The sequence below is a fragment of the Canis lupus genome, chromosome 16, assembly GCF_048164855.1.
Source record: "Canis lupus baileyi chromosome 16, mCanLup2.hap1, whole genome shotgun sequence".
Classification (NCBI taxonomy): Eukaryota; Metazoa; Chordata; class Mammalia; order Carnivora; family Canidae; genus Canis; species Canis lupus.
Genome location: NC_132853.1, coordinates 23077985 through 23100154, shown reverse-complemented (window position 1 = coordinate 23100154; position 22170 = coordinate 23077985). Strand labels below are relative to the sequence as shown.

Below are 22170 nucleotides of genomic sequence, written 5' to 3'. Positions count from 1 at the left end.
CCAGGGTGCCGGGATCGAGTCCTGCATCGGGCTCCCTGCATGGAGCCTGCTTCTCCCTCTGCCTGTGTCTGCTTCTCTCTCTCTGTCTCTCAAGAATAAATAAAATCTTAAAAAAAAAAAAGAGAGCCAGGAGTAGAAACCGGGATGAATTAACTTCTTGCTCCAATAACTAGTCTGCTGAATGATTTACCAATGGTAACTACATGAAGCAGTCATCTCAAATAAAAACAAGGAAAGCCAATCAGGAACTTGGCTTTTACAGACACTTCTCTGACACAGCATGTTTCTTTCTGTTCCCATGAAGTACTGGACAGACTATACAAATTATTTTAGTATCCTTGAGAAATCATATGGTCCAACCCTCTGACTTTAAGCAGAATTGCAAACAGTCAAGTAGCAAGAATACTACTGAATTCTACCCCCTCTGAATCCATACCATCATAGCAAACAGAGGCCTTCATTAATTCCAACATATTTCTGAATAATGAAGAATAAATGGAGGACCGGAGACTGATAAAGCAGGGCAGTGTAAACTGTAGCCCATACAACTGGAAGGCTGCAACCAAGCTAAAAATTGAAACAAGTTCAACTCCGTGCCCTAAAGCAGAAACCTGTTAGTCAAGATCCCTGCTTATGTTCAGAGAAGTCCTGATTGACTTTTCTGTTATCCCATTCTTAAATATAAATGGGTTGCAATTTACTATATGCATGCTATACTCTTCAATTAAAAAATTATACAGACATTGAACAATCACCATACGATACTCCAGATAATTAAATTTAAACTGCAAGCAGGGGCAGCCCTGGTGGCGCAGCGGTTTAGCACCGCCTGTAGCCCAGGGTGTGATCCTGGAGACCCGGGATCAAGGCCCACGTCGGGCTCCCTGCATGGAGCCTGCTTCTCCCTCTGGCTGTGTCTCTGCCTCTCTCTCTCTCTCTCTCTCTCTGTGTGTATCTCTCATGAATAAGTAAATAAAATCTTAAAAAAATAAATAAATAAACTGCAAACACAAAACACTGTCCCCAGAGACTAAGAAGCTATCGCAATCACACTAAAAGGGATGCCGTGAAAGAAGTACCAATAAAAAGAAAGAGCAATGAAAAGAGGCGCCATGGAATAATGGCTGTGCAGAGGCCAAACAAGCAATAAGCCAGGCTGGAGCAAGTCAGAGGACTAGAAGACAGAAGGGTCCAGGACAAAAGAAAGTATACAGATTTGATACTATGCTTGAAAAGCTGGAAGAATATAGGGATGCTATGAAGACACATAATGCAAGAAAAAAAAGAAAGGCCATTACAGAAACTCCAGAAAAACAAAAGACTCTGTAAGAAAGAAAATACAATCATTTGAATTACACTGCTCTACATATTTGGTCATAATATGCATATAACGTTTTGCAAGCTTTCAGTTGATAGAACAATAAACGAAGGCCTTGTATCTCAATTTACAAAGATAAGCGATATAGGAACAACAAAACCTCATGATACAACTATTGGAGAACATGAATAAATAAGTAAAATTAAAAAAAAAAAAAGAGGCAATTTCCTTTCGATGCCTGGGTGGCTCAGCATTTGAGCATCTGCCTTCAGTTCAGGGTCAGCTTAGGGCATGACCCCAGGGTCCTGGGATAGAGGAGATAGAATCCTACATTAGGCTCCCTGCAGGCAGCCTGCTTCTCCCTCTGCCTATGTTTCTGCCTCTCTCTCTCGGTGTCTCTCATGAATAAATAAAATCTTAAAACAACAACAAAAAAAGAGGTAGCTATTGGAGAACAGGAGCGTTCAAAAGTAGGAATGGTGGGGTAGAGGGATCCCTCGATGGCTCAGCGGTTTAGCGCCTGCCTTCACAACCAGGATGTGATCTTGGAGACCCAGGATCGAGTCCCACATCAGGCTCCCTACATGGAGCCAGCCTGCCTCCTCTCCCTCCCTCCTCCCCTCCTCCTCTCCTTCCCCTCTCTCTCTCTCTCTCTCTCTCTCTCTCTCTCTCTCTCTCTCTCGTCTCTCATGAATAAATAAAATCTTAAAAAAAAAAAAAAAGATTCCCTCTAGGAATCTTAACTGTGTGCTTCATTATTTTTAAAAAATTTTCTGAAGTATTTTTAAAAAAGCAGTGAAGAGCACACTCTGAATCCCATAATGTAATCACAACTACCATTAGACACTTGCCTCCACTTTGATGGCACACCGTCCGATGGCCCGCACAGCTTTGCGAACAAAGTCAACATCCACCTCTGTGGCATATTCCTTTAACTCTGCCAGAACCTGTTAAAAATCCAGGAAGTAGACTATCATTAAGGATTCTCAATCATTAATTTCATAGCCTAGCTTCTTCTGAAGACCAGAACTTAACATCTAAGTGATTTATAAACTTGAGTCTGCTTTAAGTCTGACCTGAGCAATGTTGGCTTGGGATGCTAAACGAATCATGATGTCCAGTTTCTCTAGTTTAACATAGATAGGATCATTGTACTTCACAAAGAAGACTTTGATTTCCTGCTTCAAGATTTCAGGCCTGTGGTACACAGAAACACATGATAAATGGAACATGTATTGATATGCCCTTCTAAATCTGTATTAGTATCTAATTAACCTAAATAGATATTAGATTATTATCTAATCCATGCTTCTCTGCTCTCCAGCCACTCCTCCTCCTCATCCAAACCTCACACACTTCCTTTATACCCCCTAACCAGTTCCCCATTTGGCAGACCATTTTTAAGGGTTAGGGCACTTATTGCTAAGAACTGCTGGAAGAACAAAAATCTGACTCTAAACTATGGCCTAAGTCATATAAAGCAAGCACTACTGGTCCACTATTAGCAGACCTATCAGGAAACAAACTAAACTGTAGAGCAACACCAACTGTTTATCACAGGAACACTCCAAAAACAAATGTTAGTCTCTCCTGATTCCAGGCAAGTTGCCCTATCATAAAACATTTTCATTTCCATATATTAACAAGAACTTAACACTGGCTTCTATAATATTGATATTATTAAGCTTAATTCAAAATCACAAACACTTTCATCACCAATTCATTGTTTCCCAACCTTTTTTGGACAATTAGATTGATATTCCTCAGGGCGACGTACTGCACCTCTGGTTCCCCAGACAGCAAAGTGACAAGTGGAGGGGCCAACTTCTTCAGCAGCATGTTATAGTAGTCAGAGTCCTTGGGTAACAACTCTAGAAACTTCATTAGGACTTTTACCGCTGAAAGAACCACGGCTGAGTTGGCATGAGATAGCCGGGGGGTTACACGCTCACAGATGCTAAGGGCAGAAAAGGAAAATTAGTATCTTAAATTATAATTTCTTGCTCAATCCAGCCCATAGCGCACTGTATCAGAGTCCCATGGCCCAAGAATTAAGAAACTAGACAATCAGTTAGAAAGTCAAAGCTCAATGTGTAGACAAAACTGGGATCCTGCACTGCAGAAGCTTCATTCCCAGCAAGCTACAGACAGAGCAGAGCAGGGCCATCAGAAGACTTCAGGAAACCAGCAATAAGGGATGCTTAAACTGGAAGGAAAGTAGACAATATCCAAAATATTTGAGGCTCACACCATTTACCCTCCTGTTTTAGTCTTCTCTGCCTCCCCATATTATGTAAGGCTCCCTGCCTCAGAGTCCACTTCTCCTCTGCCTACAGGATGTCAAATTAAGTTCTGAGAGTTACTTCATAGTTAGAGATATCAACCAACCGTGACTGAAGTTTCATAAGATGCAGGAGGTGAGTTGAGCAGGAAAACAATACAACCCCTTGTCTTCATGATAATAAAAAAATCTCTGAAAAGTTTGTTTTTGTTTTTTTAAGATTTATTTATTCATGAGAGGCAGAGACAGAGAGGCAGAGACACAGGCAGAAGGTGAAGCAGGGCCCTACCGGAAGCCTGACACAGAACTTGATCCCAGGGGCCTGTGGAATCATGAATCATGATCATGGAATCATGACCGGAGTTGAAGGCAGACACTCAACCACTGAGCCACCCAGGCACCCCTCCAAAAGGGTTAAGTGACAGACACCACTACAATATTCTCCCAACCTCCTCCCCCATCCACTTAGTCCCTGCTACCTACACTTAAAGGCCTCACTAGATCTTGAGTTTTTAATTATCTGTTGAGGGTTCTTCAGAAATTAACCTAATTTTGATAGCTCTTGGGCAACAGGAGAGGCTAGCTGGTTATATTCAGTTAAGTTCAAGGTAAGTACGCAGGGCTTCTCTCCCTTCCTCCTGTATCTAACTGGCTCCTTGACCTCCCTCAGGTCTTTATACAAATGGCACCTTCTCAGTGAGGCCTTCCCTGACTACGCTTTTACAAAATATAATTCCTCATCTCCAAATGTCCTGCATATCTTAGACCTCCTCCCTACTTTATCTTTCTCATTAGTGCTTATCATCCTCTGACATTATACTGTGTTATATGTATTTCTGCCCCATCCCTCAGAATAAATGTTCATGAGGGCTATGATTCTGTTGACAGTATATACTCAGGGCCTAGAATAATACCTGGCATGTAGCACAGCCTCAATAAATATTTGCTAAGTGAATGCATGAGTAAGTGTGAGATGTTGGGCAGCCTGGGTGGCTCAACGGTTTAGCGCCACCTTCAGCCCAGGACCTGATCCTGAAGACCTGGAATCGAGTCCCATGTCGGGCTTCCTGCATGGAGCCTGCTTCTGCTTCTTCCTCTGCCTGTTTCTCTCTCTCTCTCTCTCTCTCTTTGTCTCTCATGAATGAATAAATAAAATCTTTAAAAAAAAAAAAGTATGAGATGTCAATGACTAACAAAAAATAAAATTCTACATAAAGTCTTTCCATAAGAGTACATGTACTTTTTAAAAGACACTTGGTAGTTTTGATAGTGGAAAGAAACGATCAGGGGGAGCTTAAGTTAGGTCCAGAGGGAACAATTTCCCAGACAAGTGAAGAGAACTTACGTTATGGTAACTTGAACTTCAGCCAGGCAAGGAAGGTTCTTATCTACCATAATTAAAACATGTCAACTTTAATGAAGAGCCAGCATTTCTTCTGAAGTACTTTACCTAGTACAGTGCCTATATACACAGAATGCTCAAGAAAATCTGTAACAGTGAACTTGGTAAAGGGCTGAGGAGAACAGTCCAGGTGCACCTTCCAAAATCTTTTCCAAATTCAGACTGACGTGATTTCTGTATCTAATAAAGACACCAAATGTTTTGCGGGCTTTGATACATTTTTTTCTACTACTGAATTATAGGTATAGTTCAGCTCAGTAACTAGTATCAAGTCACTTAGTATGTATCTAATAGAATGAAAAGTTTGTCACAGTGGTAAGAAACACTCAAAAACCTTTGTGTGCCAAATGGCCAGACACAGCTGTATGGGAGATGTGGACCATGATGAGGGAAATTTCAGCAGAGGGTAACTGCAGTATTCAAACAATACACACCTTATAGGAAGAGATATTTTTGCGTGGTTCACTCTACCACCTAAAATGTTCCTAAAATCCAGTGGGACAATACCACAGAGATAGCAACATCTACCCCACAAATCACTAATCTTTGCCAACATAAGAGATTCTTATTCTAATACAGACAGTAGAACTTATTCAAACAGGCAAATCTCCCAGATACTACCCAGGAAAACAGAACGGACCTCTGAGCCTCCCGGTCATCTTTAGGGTTGTAATTAGACAGGCAGTCCAAGATGAAAATCTGGCCCCATTCAGTGCACTCATTCAGGGCTGTCAGCAGCTTGTTAATGTTCTGTGGGTTCAGATCGAGTAGGTTGCTGTTTGGGTGAGATTCACTGATTTCAGATAATGCTGCTACAGCATTAGCCACCACCTGGGAAAGAAACAGACATGACCCTAATTTACCAAGAATAGGACAATTATTAACAAATGCTTAATTTTCTCTGGATCACTTCACAGATCTCACCTCATAACCATTCCTCAACATTTTACCTAATCAGCTAGAAACATAAACTGCATTCAAAACATGTATTAAACCAATAATGGCATATATAGCTTCCTGGTGGTCAGGAACCCAGAATTAAAACAATTCATGTCTTAGCAGAGAGTCACACACAATTTACTATTAAAACATTAACAATTTTAATAGCATTCAACATTATCATTAGAATCAAGACATATGACCAGTTTTAAGATGAATAAAGTTTAAACATGTACAGTAGGCAAGCAAAGGACAGAAAAATCTAGACTAAATAATTTTAAAGCTGTATGGGTATATGTGTATGGGGGGATTGATACTGTCAATCATGTCATGAGTCACAGAGTGAGAAAATGTAAGCTTGAAACCTTAGTTCACTATTGAACGACGTTAGGAGATGTTCCACATCTGAACACTCGGGATAATTTTTTTTTAAAAGATTTTATTTATTTATTCATGAGAGGCACAGAGAGAGACAGGCAGAGACCCAGGCAGAGGGAGAAGCAGGCTCCCTGCAGGGAGCCCGACGTGGGACTCGATCCCGGGTCTTCAGAATCACACCCTGGGCCGAAGGCAGGCACTTAACTGCTGAGCCACCCAGGGATTCCCAAAATTGGGGATAATTTAATCCACCTCACATATTATGGTTTAAGGATCAAATCAGATAACACACTAAGTGCTTTCTATAAAGTCTTATGCAAATTTTAGGTGGTACTACTACCATAACTCATCAAGACTAAGTTACACAGTTTTTCACATTAATATCTCTGAAACCGAGATGCATTCTATAATCAAAGGCATTTCAGTTGGGGGTGCAGACAGTTAAATGTCCAACTCTTGGTTTTGGCTCAGGTAGTGATCTTATGGTCATGAGACTGAGCCCACATGGTGCTCCACGCTCAGCACATAATCTGCTTAAGACTGACTTATCATAAAAATGACTGACTCTCCTTCTCCCTCTGCCCTTCGCCACCACACACTCACATATGCACTCTCTCACATAAATAAATCTTTTTTTTAAAAAAAGAGGGAGAATGTCAGTTTAACAGGAAGCACATTTCTTTCCAAGTAACATAGAAAATAATAATGCATCTTATAATCAATGCCATCTCAGAATCAATGAAATATGGTACCTCAAATATAACCTTTCAGGCAGTATGATATATGAAAGATTGTGACCTAGGGGCACCTCAGTGGCTCAGTCGTTGACCGTCTGACTTTGGCTCAGGTCATGATCCTGAGGTCCTGGGATCGAGTCCTGCGTCAGGTTCCCTGCAGTGAGCCTGCTTCTTCCTCTGCCTATGTGCCTATGTCTATGCCTCTCTCTGTGTCTCTCATGAATAAATAAATAAAATCTTTAAAAAACTGCTCCCTAATATAATAAAGTATACTCGGGGGCACATGGGTGGCTCAGTCAGTTAAGCAACTGATTCTTCATTTCAGCTCAGGGTATGATCTCAGGGTTGTGAGATAAAGCCCTGTGTCAGGCTCCATGCTGAACATGGATTCTCTTAAGATTCTCTCTCTCTCCCCCTCTTCCATCCCCATCCTTGCTCACACGCATTCTCTCTCTCTCTCTCAATCAAAAAAAAAAAAAAAAAAAAGTACACTTGTATCCTGACTTATAGATCTGGGAATCCACATTAGTCGCAAGGAAAAAAGTGAATACTCTTTAACAAAATTATAGATTATTTCTGATATAACTAATACATTTACAGCCAATGATGTTCAATTTAAAAACTGCAAAAGCACCCCCCCAAAAAAACCCACAATAAAAAACTATAGTATAGTCCTATACAAGTGAATCCAAAGTCGCATTTTTCAAAAGTAATCTCTATGCCTGATGTGGAACTCAAACTCACAACCCCAAGATCAAGAGTCCCATGCTCTATCAACTGAGCTAGCCAGAAACCCCTAAAACCACATTTTGCAATGAAGTTACCAGATGTTATATGACTTTTTAATCACATAATATACTTATGACAATATTATTACATAAAAGATATGGTATCACGGGGTGCCTGGGTGGCTCAGTGGTTAAGCAACCAACTCCTGGTTTCAGCACAGGTCATGATTTTAGGGTTCTGGGATTTTCGCTCAGTGCAGAGTCTGCTTGGGATTTTCTGCCCCGTCCTGCTCACATGCATATACTCTCGTTCTCTCTAAAAAAATAAATCTTTTTTTTGAAGATTTTATTTATTTATTCATGAGAGACAAAGACTGAGAGAGAGAGGCAGAGACACAGGCAGAGGGAGAAGCAGGCTCCACGCAGGGAGCCTGATGTGGGACTCGATCCCGAAATCACACCCTGGGCCGAAGGCAGACACTCAACCACTGAGCCATCCAGGTGTCCCAAATCTTTTTTAAAAAAGTATGCTGCTACGAATGGAACCATCTTCAGCTATACTTCAGTGATCACAAAATTCCAAGATGAAAAATCAAAGGCTCATTTGTTTGATTATAGATATATGATTTAACCGTTACTAAGAAAAATCAGGAAGAATTATCTACTCCACCTACCACATGGTACCATGTATAAAGTTCTTTTCTTTTTGTCTGCTATCATCAAGCATGGGATATAGTGACAATCAAAAAGCATGAAGAGTGAAATACTAATCCCCTCCATCATCTCAGGTGTTTTACATGCAGGGAAAAGAGATTTCCCATGTACTATACACTTGATAGAACTGATTATGGTATAAAGGATCAAAATATCATATCAGAAGCCCAAATGCCTATTTTCAATTATTACTGCCAACACATGCCCAATCGTAGTTACTGGCTGTCCAAGATCCTAGGTCCTACCATAACTTACCATTTCTGCCAGTTAAATCCTTTTAATGTTTAAAAAAATTACATGCTAACTATAAAGTCTGTTAATAGGAAATGTAGAAAAAAAAGAAATGTAGAAAAAGAAAAGGTCAGAATTGAGGGAGTGTGGAAGCAATGTGGAATAAAGAGAACAGAAGGATGCTGAACAGAATGAACAATGAGAATTCCTCTGTCATTATCATAGGCAATTGAAAATTAAACCAAGTGTATAATGTGGCTAATGAAGTATATGTTCTGGTAGCAAAAGAGGCAATTTCCTCTCATTATCACATTAAAACAAAAAAAGAAACAAGGAAAAGTAAATCTAATTAAAAGATCCAGAGAGACCAGATTATAGGATTATGTTTAGAAAAGCTTACATTGAGAAAAGAGATTGCTACCAATCACTGAGCCAATGGCCAACTAGAGAAAAAAGCATCATCAATAACAAAATTCTACTGTTCCTCTCTTCAAGTTCCTTCTGTTCTATCTTTTCACTTTCATCTCCTAATCCTCACAGGAGGTTATGGTTTCAGAAACATACTATGGTGGGCCTGTAGGGACCGCTTAGTGTTCTCCTGGTCACTAAACTATGTTTCCCTCAGCCTAATGGGAGCCTACAATAAGCAGTCACACTGAATCTGAAGTAGAGAAAACATACTGACTTCAAAACAGAAACTGGGTAGTTAGGGTACACAGGACAACTCACTCGTCAACGTTTATGCTCTGTTTCTTTGGAATTGTGTACTATGTATATAGCACATACATCATCTGTTTCTAAAAATAAACTTTAAAAATAATAGATTGAAACTTAAGATTTGGGATGCCTGCGTGGGTCAGTGGTTGAGCGTCTGCCTTTGGCTCAGGGCATGATCCTGGAATGTGGGATCAAGTCCCCCATAGGGCTTCCCTGCAGGGAGCCTGCTTCTCCCTCTGCCTGTGTCTCCCATAAATAAATAAATAAATCTTAAAAAAAAAAAAAAGAAATTTAAGATTTACTTTCTCTTTCCAAAAGACTTCTCTAAAGGATAATTTAGTATCACCAAGTGCAAATTGAACCCTTGCAGTAACTGCCCTGATACACCCATATGTTAAAACAAAAGTTATATCTCTTTCACTTGAACTATCACTTTGAATTTGAGTAAGAATCACATGCACATTTCTCCCCTAGAAATCTCTAGTTTCTCTTAAGAAACACTGCCAGAAAAGAATAATAGCCTTTTAACTAAAATTTCAAAAAGACCCTACAGTTCTCAATAAAGATTTTTTTTTAAGATTTTAAGAAATCTCTACGCCCCCTCCCAAAAAACAAACAAACAAAAAAAGAAATCTCTACTCCCAATATGGGCTCGAACTCATAACCCTAAGAGTAGCATGTTCCACTGATTGAGCCAACCATGTACCCAGAAGAGCTTCTAAAGAAGTTTTGCTTAAAAATGGATTTATAAATAGGATTTCTTAAATGAGTTTTCTCAGTACATTAGCTGATTCACAAAAAGTTGGCATCTAGGGTACAAAGGAAAACATACATGCCGTAAAAAAAATTTTTTTTATTCATCTTGTCTTCCAATTAAGGCATTTCTGGGGGAGACTGAACTAAACATTCCTCCTCCCTACCCCACCACTCTAGACCTAATATATTTCATACATAATATTAAACATAAACACCTATATACTTATTTACAAAAAGCACATGTATTTAAATACATATAAAATCACATCCCATAGTAGACAAATCTTTCTGTCTTGACTACAGAATTCTCTTCAATGTGATAGTTCCTTATGGACCCTTGGAGTCTGCTGAGTTTAAGGTAAGCAATTTGTGATTTACTTTATACTAAACCTAACAGAGAAGGCTGCACAAAGATAAAAGACAGTAGTTCCTAAAACATATCGAACACTTACTATGTGCCACTAATCCTCACAGCAACTCTGAGGTAGTTGCTATCAAAATCCACCTATTACAAATAAGGAAAAAGGCACTTTTTTTTTTTTTAAGAGATTGATTTGGGAGTGAGCGTGTGCAAGCAAGGACCAGGGCAGAGGGAGAGGGAATCTCAAACGGACACCCTGCTGAGGGCAAAGCTCAATGCAAGACTCGATCCCAGGACCCTGAGATCATGACCTGAGATAAAATCAAGACTCAGATGCTTTGATCGATTGAGCTACCCAGGTGCCCCAAGGAAACAAGGTTTAACAATGAATTCATAAATCAGTTTAGAGAAGTTAGTGCCTTGCTTAGTCAACACAACTAGAAAGGGAGAGTGCTTGAATATGAACTCAGGGTTTGTGTTTTGATTCTAGTTTCTGAGTGCTAATTACTCTGCCTTTAGCATTTACAGAAGTGCCAAGAGCTAAGAACTTCAGCTGGGAGAAAGGAAAAGAAAAATCAGACCTGGGGAAGGAAATAATCAAAACATTATTTCCAAGCAAAAGTGACATGCAGATTTATACAAGGAGAAAAATGTATTCTTCTACTTTATATATTTCAGAGATAATCATATCCTGACATCACTTCAAGAGGCAAGATTTACTATCCAGCTATAAAATCTGATTTATAAGCTACAACTATCTGATATTCACCAATTGTGAGGACATAAATTTGACCTCATTTTTTTTTTTTTTTTTTAAGAAGCAATCAAGAGCTGCAGGTATGGTCAAAATAAAAATGATCCTGTAAAAAAGAACTCTAGAAGAGAAATCTAGATCTATAGAAAAACTAGAGTGTCACAGACAGAAGCTCCTTTATGAGAGATCTCTCACCCATTTCCCTGTCCCTTTGAATGACTTTCATCCTGCACCTTCATTTCTATAGCCACAGAACCCAAAGCAGAGATCATTTTCCAGTACAGTGACTTCCTATTAACAAATTACTATTTAGAAGACTTTCATTTCCAGCAACGACCTTCAAGGTCACACAATCAAAGCAGATTTATACTTCAGTTTTCCTGTTCAATTTATCATCCTTTTGGCTGGTACCTCTAAAGACAATTTTCTTTAAAGATTTTATTTATTTATTCATGAGACACAGCGGGGGGGGGGGGGGGGCAGAGACAGAGGCAGAGGGAGAAGCAGGCTCCATGCAGGGAGCCTGATGTGGGACTCGATCCTGGGTCTCCAGGATCATGCCGTGGGCTGAAGGCGGTGCTAAACTGCTGAGCCATCAGGGCTGCCTCCCTAAAGACCATTAAATCAAGTGAAAGCAAAATAACTGACCAAAACTATTATGCTGAAATATACAGGTGGTGTATACTTTTATCCGACTAAAAATCAGCAACATTAGGAATCTCCCTTTCTCCTTCATGGAGCTGCCCCAAATGATGCGTAAAAGCACAGGGCAACATGTATTTGTCCTCAGCATGTTTTAATCATTATTGGCTCCTTAAGGACACAGTGACTACGTGGTACCAGCTAATTTTTTTCCCCTCAAATAAGTAAAACCGAGGGTAGCCTGGGTGGCTCAGCAGTTTAGTGCCTGCCTTCAGTCCAGGGCGTGATCCTGGAGACCCGAGATCGAGTCCAACGTGGGGCCCCCTGCATGGAACCTGCTTCTCCCTCTGCCTGTTTCTCTGCCTCTCTCTCTCTGTCATGAATGAATAAAATCTTAAAAAAAAAAACCTGAGAGCTCATACTTTAATAAACGTCCTGGAAGCCAAGAGATAAAATGCCAACCATGTTAACATTCTATAATGTGCCACTGTCCCCCCTCATCTTCCCAGGAATAAGGAAGTTGTCAACACAGCTCACTATGACCAGAAGGTCTGAATACATGGTAACAAAATTTATGAATAAGACTCAGTAAAATTCATTACTTAAAGTGATTTAAGATGTGGTCTGCAGGGGCACCTGGGTGGCTCAGTGGTTGAGCATCTGCCTTTGGCTCAGGTAATGATCCCAGGATCCTGGGACAGAGTTCTGCATCAAGCTCCTATAGGGAGCCTACTTCTCCTTCTGCCTATGTCTCTGTGTGTCTCTCATGAATAAATAAAATCTTAAAAAAAAAATTATGGCCTGAGAAAATGCAAGTATTCTCAAAGCCAAGACACTACAAGTAGATATTTATAAGCAGACAAAAGGCACTAATAACCAGTTACTTGGCCCACAGACCCTAAAATTACACCAGAGCAAGCTGCAGCATGAACAAAACAAAAAATCTATTATTATACCACTTATTAGCCTTTTTTTTTTTTTTAAGATTTTTTAATCATTTATTTGAGAAAGAGCACAACCAGGGAGAGCCCCTGGAGGGAGAAGCAGGCTCCCCGCTGAGCAGGAAGCCCAATGCCCATGCCAGACTCCATCCCAGGATACTGAGATCATGACCTGAGCCAAAAGCAGATGCTTAACTGACTGAGCCACCCAGGTGCCCCTCGTTATCCTTTTTGAGAGTAAAGTAATTCTTTGCCACAGTAAACGCCTTGAGATCATCTTAAAGGGGACACTAAGAAAGGGATGAGCTGTGATCTTTTGGGGCACTATGTACAAGAGATCCAATTTTCAAGAAGTTGCTGATGAAAACTGCTTTAAAGGTATATCCTTGAATAATTATCTTCTAAAAGTAATTCTGCAATGATGCAGTAAGCAACACTGTAATTACACCTAGGTTCATTTGTGGGTAAACCGCCATCAGAATTACCCTAAAGAGGTGATGAGGTCACGAAGGTTTAGCTCCCATGAATGGGATTTTCGCCCTTATAAAAAATAACCCAGCCCACAGAGCTGCCATGTGGGAGACACAAGAAGAAAGCAGCTGTCTCTGAACCAGGAAGTGGGCTTCCACCAGACACCAAATCTGCAGGTGCTTGGGCCATGGACATCCAGCCTCTAGCACCTTGAGAAATCTATGTTTGTGTATGAGCCACCCAATCTCCTCTCTGCTATTCTGTTACAGCACTGAGGCAACAAAGTAACCAATTATTGTGCTGTCTTTTTTTGGCATTTTGTTTATTTATTCATGAGAGACTCACAGAGAGGCACAGAGTCACAGACAGAGGAAGAAGTGGGCTCCATCCAGAGAGCCTGACGTGGGACTCCATCCCGGATCTCCAGGATCACGCCCGGGGCCAAAGGCAGCGTTAAAACACTGAGCCACCCGGGCTGCCCATGTGCTGCCTTTTTAAACCATATCTTAAGAAATGTTTTCTTTATATAATATTGTAAATGAGTAAAGAACATTCAGTAAGCAAGGCAAGTATGGAGCATACTACTAAGCTGTGTGCTTTCCCCTAATCTCATCTCACAGCCTACTGTCTGAAAGATAAATATATGCTGAATAATTTCATCATTCCTTCAGTTGGTTTGATAGTTTTATAACATATGTACATATCCTTTATATAATCTATTATCTCATTATAATGTAATGTATTTTGTAATATTATAAATACAATATTGCTTAAAAAAATTACCCTAAAATAAATGTCCACCTTTAAATAACATATATTAAAAAGTTAAATCTTTTAAAAATAAGTTTGCAATTGAAAGATTAACCCTTCTGGGGATCCCTGGGTGGCTCAGCGGTTTGGGGCCTGCCTTTGGCCCAGAGCGCGATCCTGGAGTCCCGGGATCGAGTCCCACATCGGGCTCCCGGCATGGAGCCCGCTTCTCCCTCCTCCTGTGTCTCAGCCTCTCTCTCAATCTCTGTGTCTGTCATGAATAAATAAATAAATCTTAAAAAAAAAAAGATTAACCCTTCTAAAATTATTAATATCCAACTCCATAATGACTATACAATATGGACCATAAATGGCAGTTATCTTATAAAGGGCTTCATCTCTACCACGGTCAAGATTAAGTGCTATGCAAGCCCTCTATCCTTCAATGTTCACAACAATCCTATGATAGAAGGATTATTTACTACTTCCACTTTGTAGATGAGGATACTAAAAAGCTTAGGGAGCTGAGAAATGACAGAACCAGGATACAAACCCAAGTCTTTTTGACTCAAGAGTCTAACCACTATGTTATATGGTACTGAGGGGAAAATACCATTTCATAATTACAAAGAACTTTTCTGTTTTTTAGATACTTTTCATACAGAGTGAGTCAACTCTTTATAAAAAGAAGTGATTAAATGCAATTTGGTATTTTGGACTGAATCCTAGGATAGCAAAAGGACATTTGTGTTAAAACAGGTGAAGTTCAAATAAAATCTGTACTTTAGTTAATAATGTACCAATGCTAATTTTTAGTTTTGACAAATGTGCCATGGTTATGTAAGATGTTAACATGAAGTGAAACTGAGTGAAGAGTATATGCAAACTTTCTGTACTATCTTTGCAACTTTTCTGTAAATCTAGAATTATTCCTCCACAAATGAGCTTATAAAAAAACCCTGGGGATGCCTGGGTGGCTCAGCGGTTGAGCGCCTGCCTGCGGCTCAGGGAGTGATCCTGGAGTCCTGGAACTGAGTCCCACATCAGGCTTCCTGCAAGGAGACTGCTTTTCCCTCTGCCTGTGTCTCTGCTTCTCTGTGTCTCTCATGAATAAATACAATCTTAAAAAAAGCAAACAAACCTGTAAGTTGGTAATAACTGATAAAATAAAAATTGAGAATTAATTTTTTAAAAGAAGTGAGAATTACAGAAAGATTTCCAGAGTTTATTATAAAGGAAAACAAAAACATTTGGTTCCCTTGTAAGGAGAAACAAAAAAGCATTCAGATGGATCAGGGAAATTCGAGAGCTGGGCAGTAAGCCTCATATCCAAGCAATGAGTCTACTTACTCCATTCCTGCAGAAATTAATAGTAGATACTCCATTAGTACCAAATATAACATTACTCACTTGGGGGAACCCAGACAGACTGCACATATTACCTCCCACATTACTGGTTATTTTTTTTTTTATTTTTTAAAATTTTTTATTTATTTATGATAGTTAGAGAGAGAGAGAGAGGCAGAGACACAGGCAGAGGGAGAAGCAGGCTCCATGCACCGGGAGCCCGACGTGGGATTCGATCCCGGGTCTCCAGGATCGCGCCCTGGGCCAAAGGCAAGCGCCAAACCGCTGCGCCACCCAGGGATCCCCACATTACTGGTTATTAAGTGCCTACCACATACTGACACTTTCACACATGCCTAATATTGTACCAAGCTCTAGAACTCCTTTATGGACTTTTGGCATGAAGAGCATTATGCATTTCTCATTTATGTATGAGATTTTTATATATATGAAATGTATACCCTACTTATTAATATACATTTAGGAATAACAAGTCATATAAAGTAGTAAATTAAGTGAGGTCATTAAGTTTTTCTATGTGTTTTAGATCTATCTTTAATAGAAAATTTAACATAGCCCACAGGACATCATTTATTTTTTTTTTAAGATTTATTTATTTATTCATGAGAGACAGAGAGAGAGAGAGACAGAGACATAGGTAGAGGGAGAAGCAGGCTTCCCATAGAGAGCCCAATGCAGGACTTGATCCAGGATCACGCCCTGAGCAAAAGGCAGACACTCAACCACTGAGCCACCCAGGAGTCCCAACATCATGTATATTCTGATAAAAATCCTCGCATTTACAAAGTCATCTAGAGACTTGAGTTTTTCAATATGTATCATCTCAGACTGATGACAAACCACAACTTTCTAAGTCCTAAATAAAAAAAATTATAATGATCAGAAAGTATGCAATGTTAGCTCTGTTCCTCAATAGTTATTTACCAAATATCAGGCACTATTTTAAATTACTCCTTCGTATTCGAAATAATTGGTAAAACAGGCATCATTACATTCATTCTACAGATGAGGAAACTGAAGCTCATTTTAAATAACTTGCTCAAGGCAACGTTTCTAGTGAGCAGCCACTCTGGCCCAGAAGGCCATATGCTGTTTCCATAATCCAAATTTTTGCAACTTAGCACTACTAAATTTGGGGATGGGTGACTATTTGCTATAAGGGGCTGTCCTGTACATTGTAGAATGTTTAAAGTATCCCTGGACTCTACCTACTAGATGCCAGTAGCACCCCTCCCATTAGTTGTGACAACCAAAAAAGTGTTTCCACATATTGCATATTGCCAGATGTCCCCTAGGAAGCAACACTGCTCCCAGTTGACAACCACTGCCATAATACTACGCTGCTTCCACATGCTGGTGTTGGAGATGATCACTGAAAAGATGTGACTGCCAAATGACCTGTGAACTGGAACCCAGCCCTTAGAGGTTTCTCATCCTATGCCCATCCTTAGAACTGGGTTCCATTACTTTCACCTGCATGGTATACATGACGGAAGCCAGTTAGGGCCTCTTTATAAACTTTTAAGATTTGACAGGCAGGTCCCAGGCATCCACACTGTCCTGCTGCCACCCAAGACAAGCCTTGTGTGTAAGCTCTCTTTGCTTATTAGAAGTGCCATCTACCGATCTGTAGTATTCCACCTCTTTCATCTCTCTGCCTTCCAATTCAAGGGGGCTGGTTTCAGATTATACCAGGGAAGTTCCTAGAAGGCTTAAAAACCAACAGCTGGCTAGCACACAGTTAAAATACATTTTCTGAGAAGAGGTTAGTTTTTATAAAACAACTTTCCAGAATCAGTTCCAATTAAAAGAAGCTGGTGGTTTTAGCCAGAACCTTTGCTAAATGCTACTGTGGGACAAACAGGCTATTCTGAGAATATACGACTTGTTCAGAACACTCAACAAATACAAACAGGTTTTTTACTTATTTAGTAATTTGTGCTTTGGTGGGAGGCAGAGCAGTGGAAGAGAGGCTTCCAAGGGGCAGCTCTCTGAGTAATGGAAGCAGAACTGAGAAGGCTTGGAAGATAGAAATCAAAGGGGCAAAGTCCCTAGGCCAACAGTACTCAGGAGAACAGAGTTCACAAACTAAAGCAAACTGCTCGGTGGGGCTGTTGAGTCAGTCTCTGGAGCAGCAGACTCTGTCATGAACATATTAACTGAAGTCAGAATGCCTCAAATGCCTTAGAAGAAAATATATATATATATATATAGAAAGGAAAATCCTAATGTGTGGGCAAAATGCTACAGAATAGTCACTATCACCCAAAAGTCCATTTTTTTTTTTTTTGTAAATATACACTTAGTGGAAGTTAAAAAAATTCTGACATCTGTGAAGAAATGTGGGAGCTATTTTTCTGTAGCTCCAAAGTGGTTTCTCATTCTGAATACAGGTTAACTTTCAAAATAACGAATAATAAAATCTGTGTCTGAAAATAAATTTGGCTCTAATTCTCTCAAAGTAGATTGTACTGTATGAATTTGTACAGCTATCAAAGGAATCAGGACATTTGAAGCTACTATTGTAGCAATAATGTTAACATTTGCCTAATGTCTACTTCATGATTACCCAGCAGGAGCCATTACTCTCGGGCTCCCATGAGCCAAGTACCTAAATACATGCTTCTTATGCAACAGCTCAATAAATACTCCCAACACTTTTCTACAATGGTTCCCCTCATTCAGCAGAAGAGGAAACAAAAAGGAAGTTGAGCTAGATTTTAACAAAAAATGTTTTTACTTCAAAGCCTACCTTTTCTCCTTTAAATAGTATTTCACTGAAAGTCCGCTCTGATATAAAGGGTATAACTGCAGGAAAATGAGGCGTGATTCCCCACAGAAGGGGAATGAGAACACACTAAAGTTCTATCACTTGCAGCAAGTAGCCCCAGGAATCAGCCTGAAGGTCAAAATAACCCGCAAAAAATTCAGATCTTGATCAACATTTTACTCTCAGATTTCAAAGTCGCTTCTGCAGGTGTTCTAGTGCTCTCACATGTAGGATGACCTGAAATGCACTAAGAAAATTCCCAAGGCAGAACCCCCTGGAAATGTTCATTTTAAGTTTTGTGAGAGATTCTAATACTTGCTGGTGCAGTGCTGCCACCATGCGGAACAACTGCAAAAGTGGGGCAAAATTACTCCTCAGGAGCAAGAAGAGAGGACTCATGCCCATCATCACAGTAAGAGGACAGCACTTCCATAGTAAGACAGATAAAGACTTCCATATGTTCAAAATCTTAACCATTTCAAGAAAATGAACTGTTCTACAGGTATATGTGTAAATATACACACCTACACCCTGTCACATACATACATACATCCATGAAGGCAGTGACCAGTAATGGGTGTTGGGATTCAGAACTAGGTCAAGATCCTGGCTACGCTACCAGCTGTCTGATTTTGGGAAAATGGCCTGAGCAGACATTTTTTGATCTCTAACATGGAATACCCTCCACTTCACTGGGAAGATATGAGAACTATGTAATATACCTAAAAGCATCTACCTGGCATAGTACGCAATTACATTTAAATTCCCTTTTTCAGGGCAGCCCAGGTGGCTCAGCGGTTTAGTGCCACCTTCAGCCCAGGGTGTGATCCTGGAGACCCGATTGAGTCCCACTTCGGGCTCCCTGCATGGAGCCTGCTTCTCCCTCTGCCTGTGTCTCTGCCCCTCTCTCTCTCTCTCTGTCTCTCATGAATGAATAAATAAAATATTAAATAAATAAATAAATAAATAAATAAATAAATAAATAAATTCCCTTTTTCCTAATGACACCTGGTCATCAGAAACCTTAGGAATTTCTCAGGTGTTTGAGCTACTGTACTGTACATTCATGCACTCATCTGTTTCCTATAAACAGCATTTGACCCGGCTGATAAGAAAAGGAAAATCAGTGGTCTAAATGCCAGTGGTAAGGCTTTTTGGTAAAAAGCAGGACATACAGTAGAGATGAAGAGTACAGGTTCAAGATCAAAAGCAGGCATGTATATTTTAACCCAAGCTTTTCAATTCTTTACTAAAACAAGCATGAAGAGCTCAAAAAATGATTTGAATCTAAGGCCAGGGCAAGAGTAGGGCAAGCAAGGCACAAATTTAAGGAGGCATTCCACTTTCAGGCTTGTGCAGGTATAGAGGTGACGCCTAAATATGAGTACCACCTTAAATTTTGCACTCTGTACACTTTGCTAGAGCTCGGTGGAACAATACTAGGGAAACAATATCGGGAAAATTCTGCTACTGACAAAAAAATCTGACAAGAATCAGAAAGATTTTCTATTTGGAGGGCAATAGGTCCAACAATAATGCTGATATGTGCTCTAGAAAAATCAACAATAAAGACAGTAAAATAAGTCATTCCTGAAAGTTTCTCAAAATCTACCAAGTAATCTTAAATTTTCTCTAAAGCTTTCTCAAAGATAATTGTGAAAATCTCTCCAAATCACCTCCTGATTTGTAAAAACAGGTTAAGAAATTTTAAGAGTATTATAGTTTATTATAGTGTTTTATTACATCCAAAGAGACCCATTGATGTGTTGCCTGTTTAAATCACATATGTGTAAGTATGAAACGGGGGACAACAGATGATGATAAATGGGCTCATTTTATTTATCTATTGTTTTCATTTAGTCACTCTAAGTTTGAATACGTTTGAAAATTCCAATAATAAAAAGTAAACATATGTATAAACACATATATTACTTGAGAATATGGTGGGCTGGACAAAAACCAGTCCTTCCTCCACAATAAAAACTTAAAATAGGTCAAATTAGGCTTGTTCCAGAATCCTTCCATCCTCTCAACTGGACAAAAATCTAAGCGCTTGGGTACCAAACAAACGAACAAAAATTCTTTATTAAACCATCAGTTAGCCCCTATCCCTGACCATCTAATTTTACAGGTTCTATTTCAAGAAATTTACATTATTGCAAAGATGCCTTTTTCTCCCTAAACTGGAAATACCTATATGAGTTATAATTCATTTTCACCTCACTCCACTGCACATTGTTAGCCCCACTGGGTATTTAACAAGTTTCCATGGATTGCATGATATCCTGTTTATTTGGAAGCCTGAAACCTGGAGCATGGAGCCCAAACACTTATTATCTTCTCATTTGTCCTCAAGTAGAAAATTTCAAAGACAGTGGCTCAGGGTAAGAGTGACTCAAAAGCAACACCAAAACACAACTTGGGACCAGCTAAACATTCTATAAAATAGATACTAATGCCTTGTATCTTTCCTTATGGAATTAAAAAAAAAAAAAAAAAGTGCCACATGGTCTTACTCGAGGGAAAAAAAGAAAGGTTGAATCTTCTAATGCTGGTGGTGATACCTATCAGAAGTCATGGTTTAAGCACATATATACCTGCACCAGCTTCTGTGCCTGGAAGGTGGCTACAAGATTTTTTTTTTTTAAGATTTTTATTTATTTATTCATGAGAGACACAGAGGGAGAGAGAGGCAGAGACACAGGCAGAAAGAGAAGCAGGCTTCATGCAGGGAGCCCGATGCAGGACTCCATCCCCGGACTCCAGGATCACACCCTGGGCCAAAGGCAGGTGCTCAACCGCTGAGCCACCCAGGCATCCCATGGCTAAAAGATTCCTAATGATAGGTACTACAGTACCTTAAAACAAAACAAAACAAAACGTGGTTTTCTTCATCCCTTGACCTTGATGCTAAACTTGAAAGATAATAAAAGCCAAGGCTATTCAAAGAATAAGATGAACCAGATGAAATATTAAAGCAGAGATCTGAGCACATGATTTGCAAGTAAGAGACAATGTCTATTTCAAGGCAAATTCCAACTCTATTTCAAAAAGTTCAACAACAAAGAAAGCATTCAGAGGTTATCCAGTGATTAACTCAAAGTTATTCACCTCCAAGTAAATAGTGCATTAGGCAAAAAGGGGAGGCCTTATTCCTCCATCTTCTCAATAATGGCACCTAGTCATCAATCACTCCATTCAAATGAGCTCCAGTTACTAGCAGAGTCAACATACCACTTGGGACTTTCTCCCCTTCATTATATGGACAAAGTTAAAAATATTAGTAAGAGAAATAAAAGGTCCTCAAACTTTAAAGTGTTATGTTCTAGCTGCCAAACACTTAGAATATTAATTGTCAAAAAGAATTTTGTCTTAGAATTTTCCTGTATAAGAATGCATTACAATAATTAGGCAATAAATAAAACTTTGTTTCTACTCCCACACCAGAAAAGACCACAAACGTCTGAAGAAATAATCTTTAAAAAAACTGATATAGGGACGTCTGTGTGGGTCAGCGGTTGAGCATCTGCCTTCGGTTCAGGATGTGATCCTGGGGTCCTAGGATACAGTTCTGCATCAGGCTCCCTGCAGGGAGTCTGTTTCTCCTCTGCCGATGTTTCTGCCTCTCTCTGTGTGTCTCTCATGAATGAATAAAAAAAAAATATATATATATATACATCTATATATAGATATATATAAATTTAAGGTAAAACTCAAAAAATTATTAAAGAGCCAAGGTTTCTGAGCAAACACAGGGGTAGGTATGATACAAAGGTTTGCTTTAAGACCCCTGTATTTTAGTAGCACTTGGTTTTCACTTGAGAAAACAACTAATGTGTGAGACATAATCTGAGGGACACACAGAATTCATGTTTCTCATAGCTAATCTGTTTCAATATCCCAGAGACAAGA

At 39.5% G+C, this 22170-nt stretch overlaps 1 protein-coding gene across 3 annotated transcripts in view; it reads right to left on the bottom strand.

Moving 5' to 3' along the window:
• The window catches only part of AP2B1 (adaptor related protein complex 2 subunit beta 1), a 131478-nt gene that overhangs the window by 87609 nt on the left and 21699 nt on the right, over positions 1–22170 (bottom strand). For all 3 annotated transcript variants that reach the window (XM_072779531.1, XM_072779533.1, XM_072779532.1), the window contains exons 6-9: positions 5642–5832; positions 3054–3275; positions 2395–2515; positions 2170–2265 (exon numbers count right to left, since the gene is read on the bottom strand). In XM_072779531.1, the coding sequence (XP_072635632.1) occupies positions 2170–2265; positions 2395–2515; positions 3054–3275; positions 5642–5832 (630 nt within the window). The remainder of the gene's footprint in view (positions 1–2169; positions 2266–2394; positions 2516–3053; positions 3276–5641; positions 5833–22170) is intronic.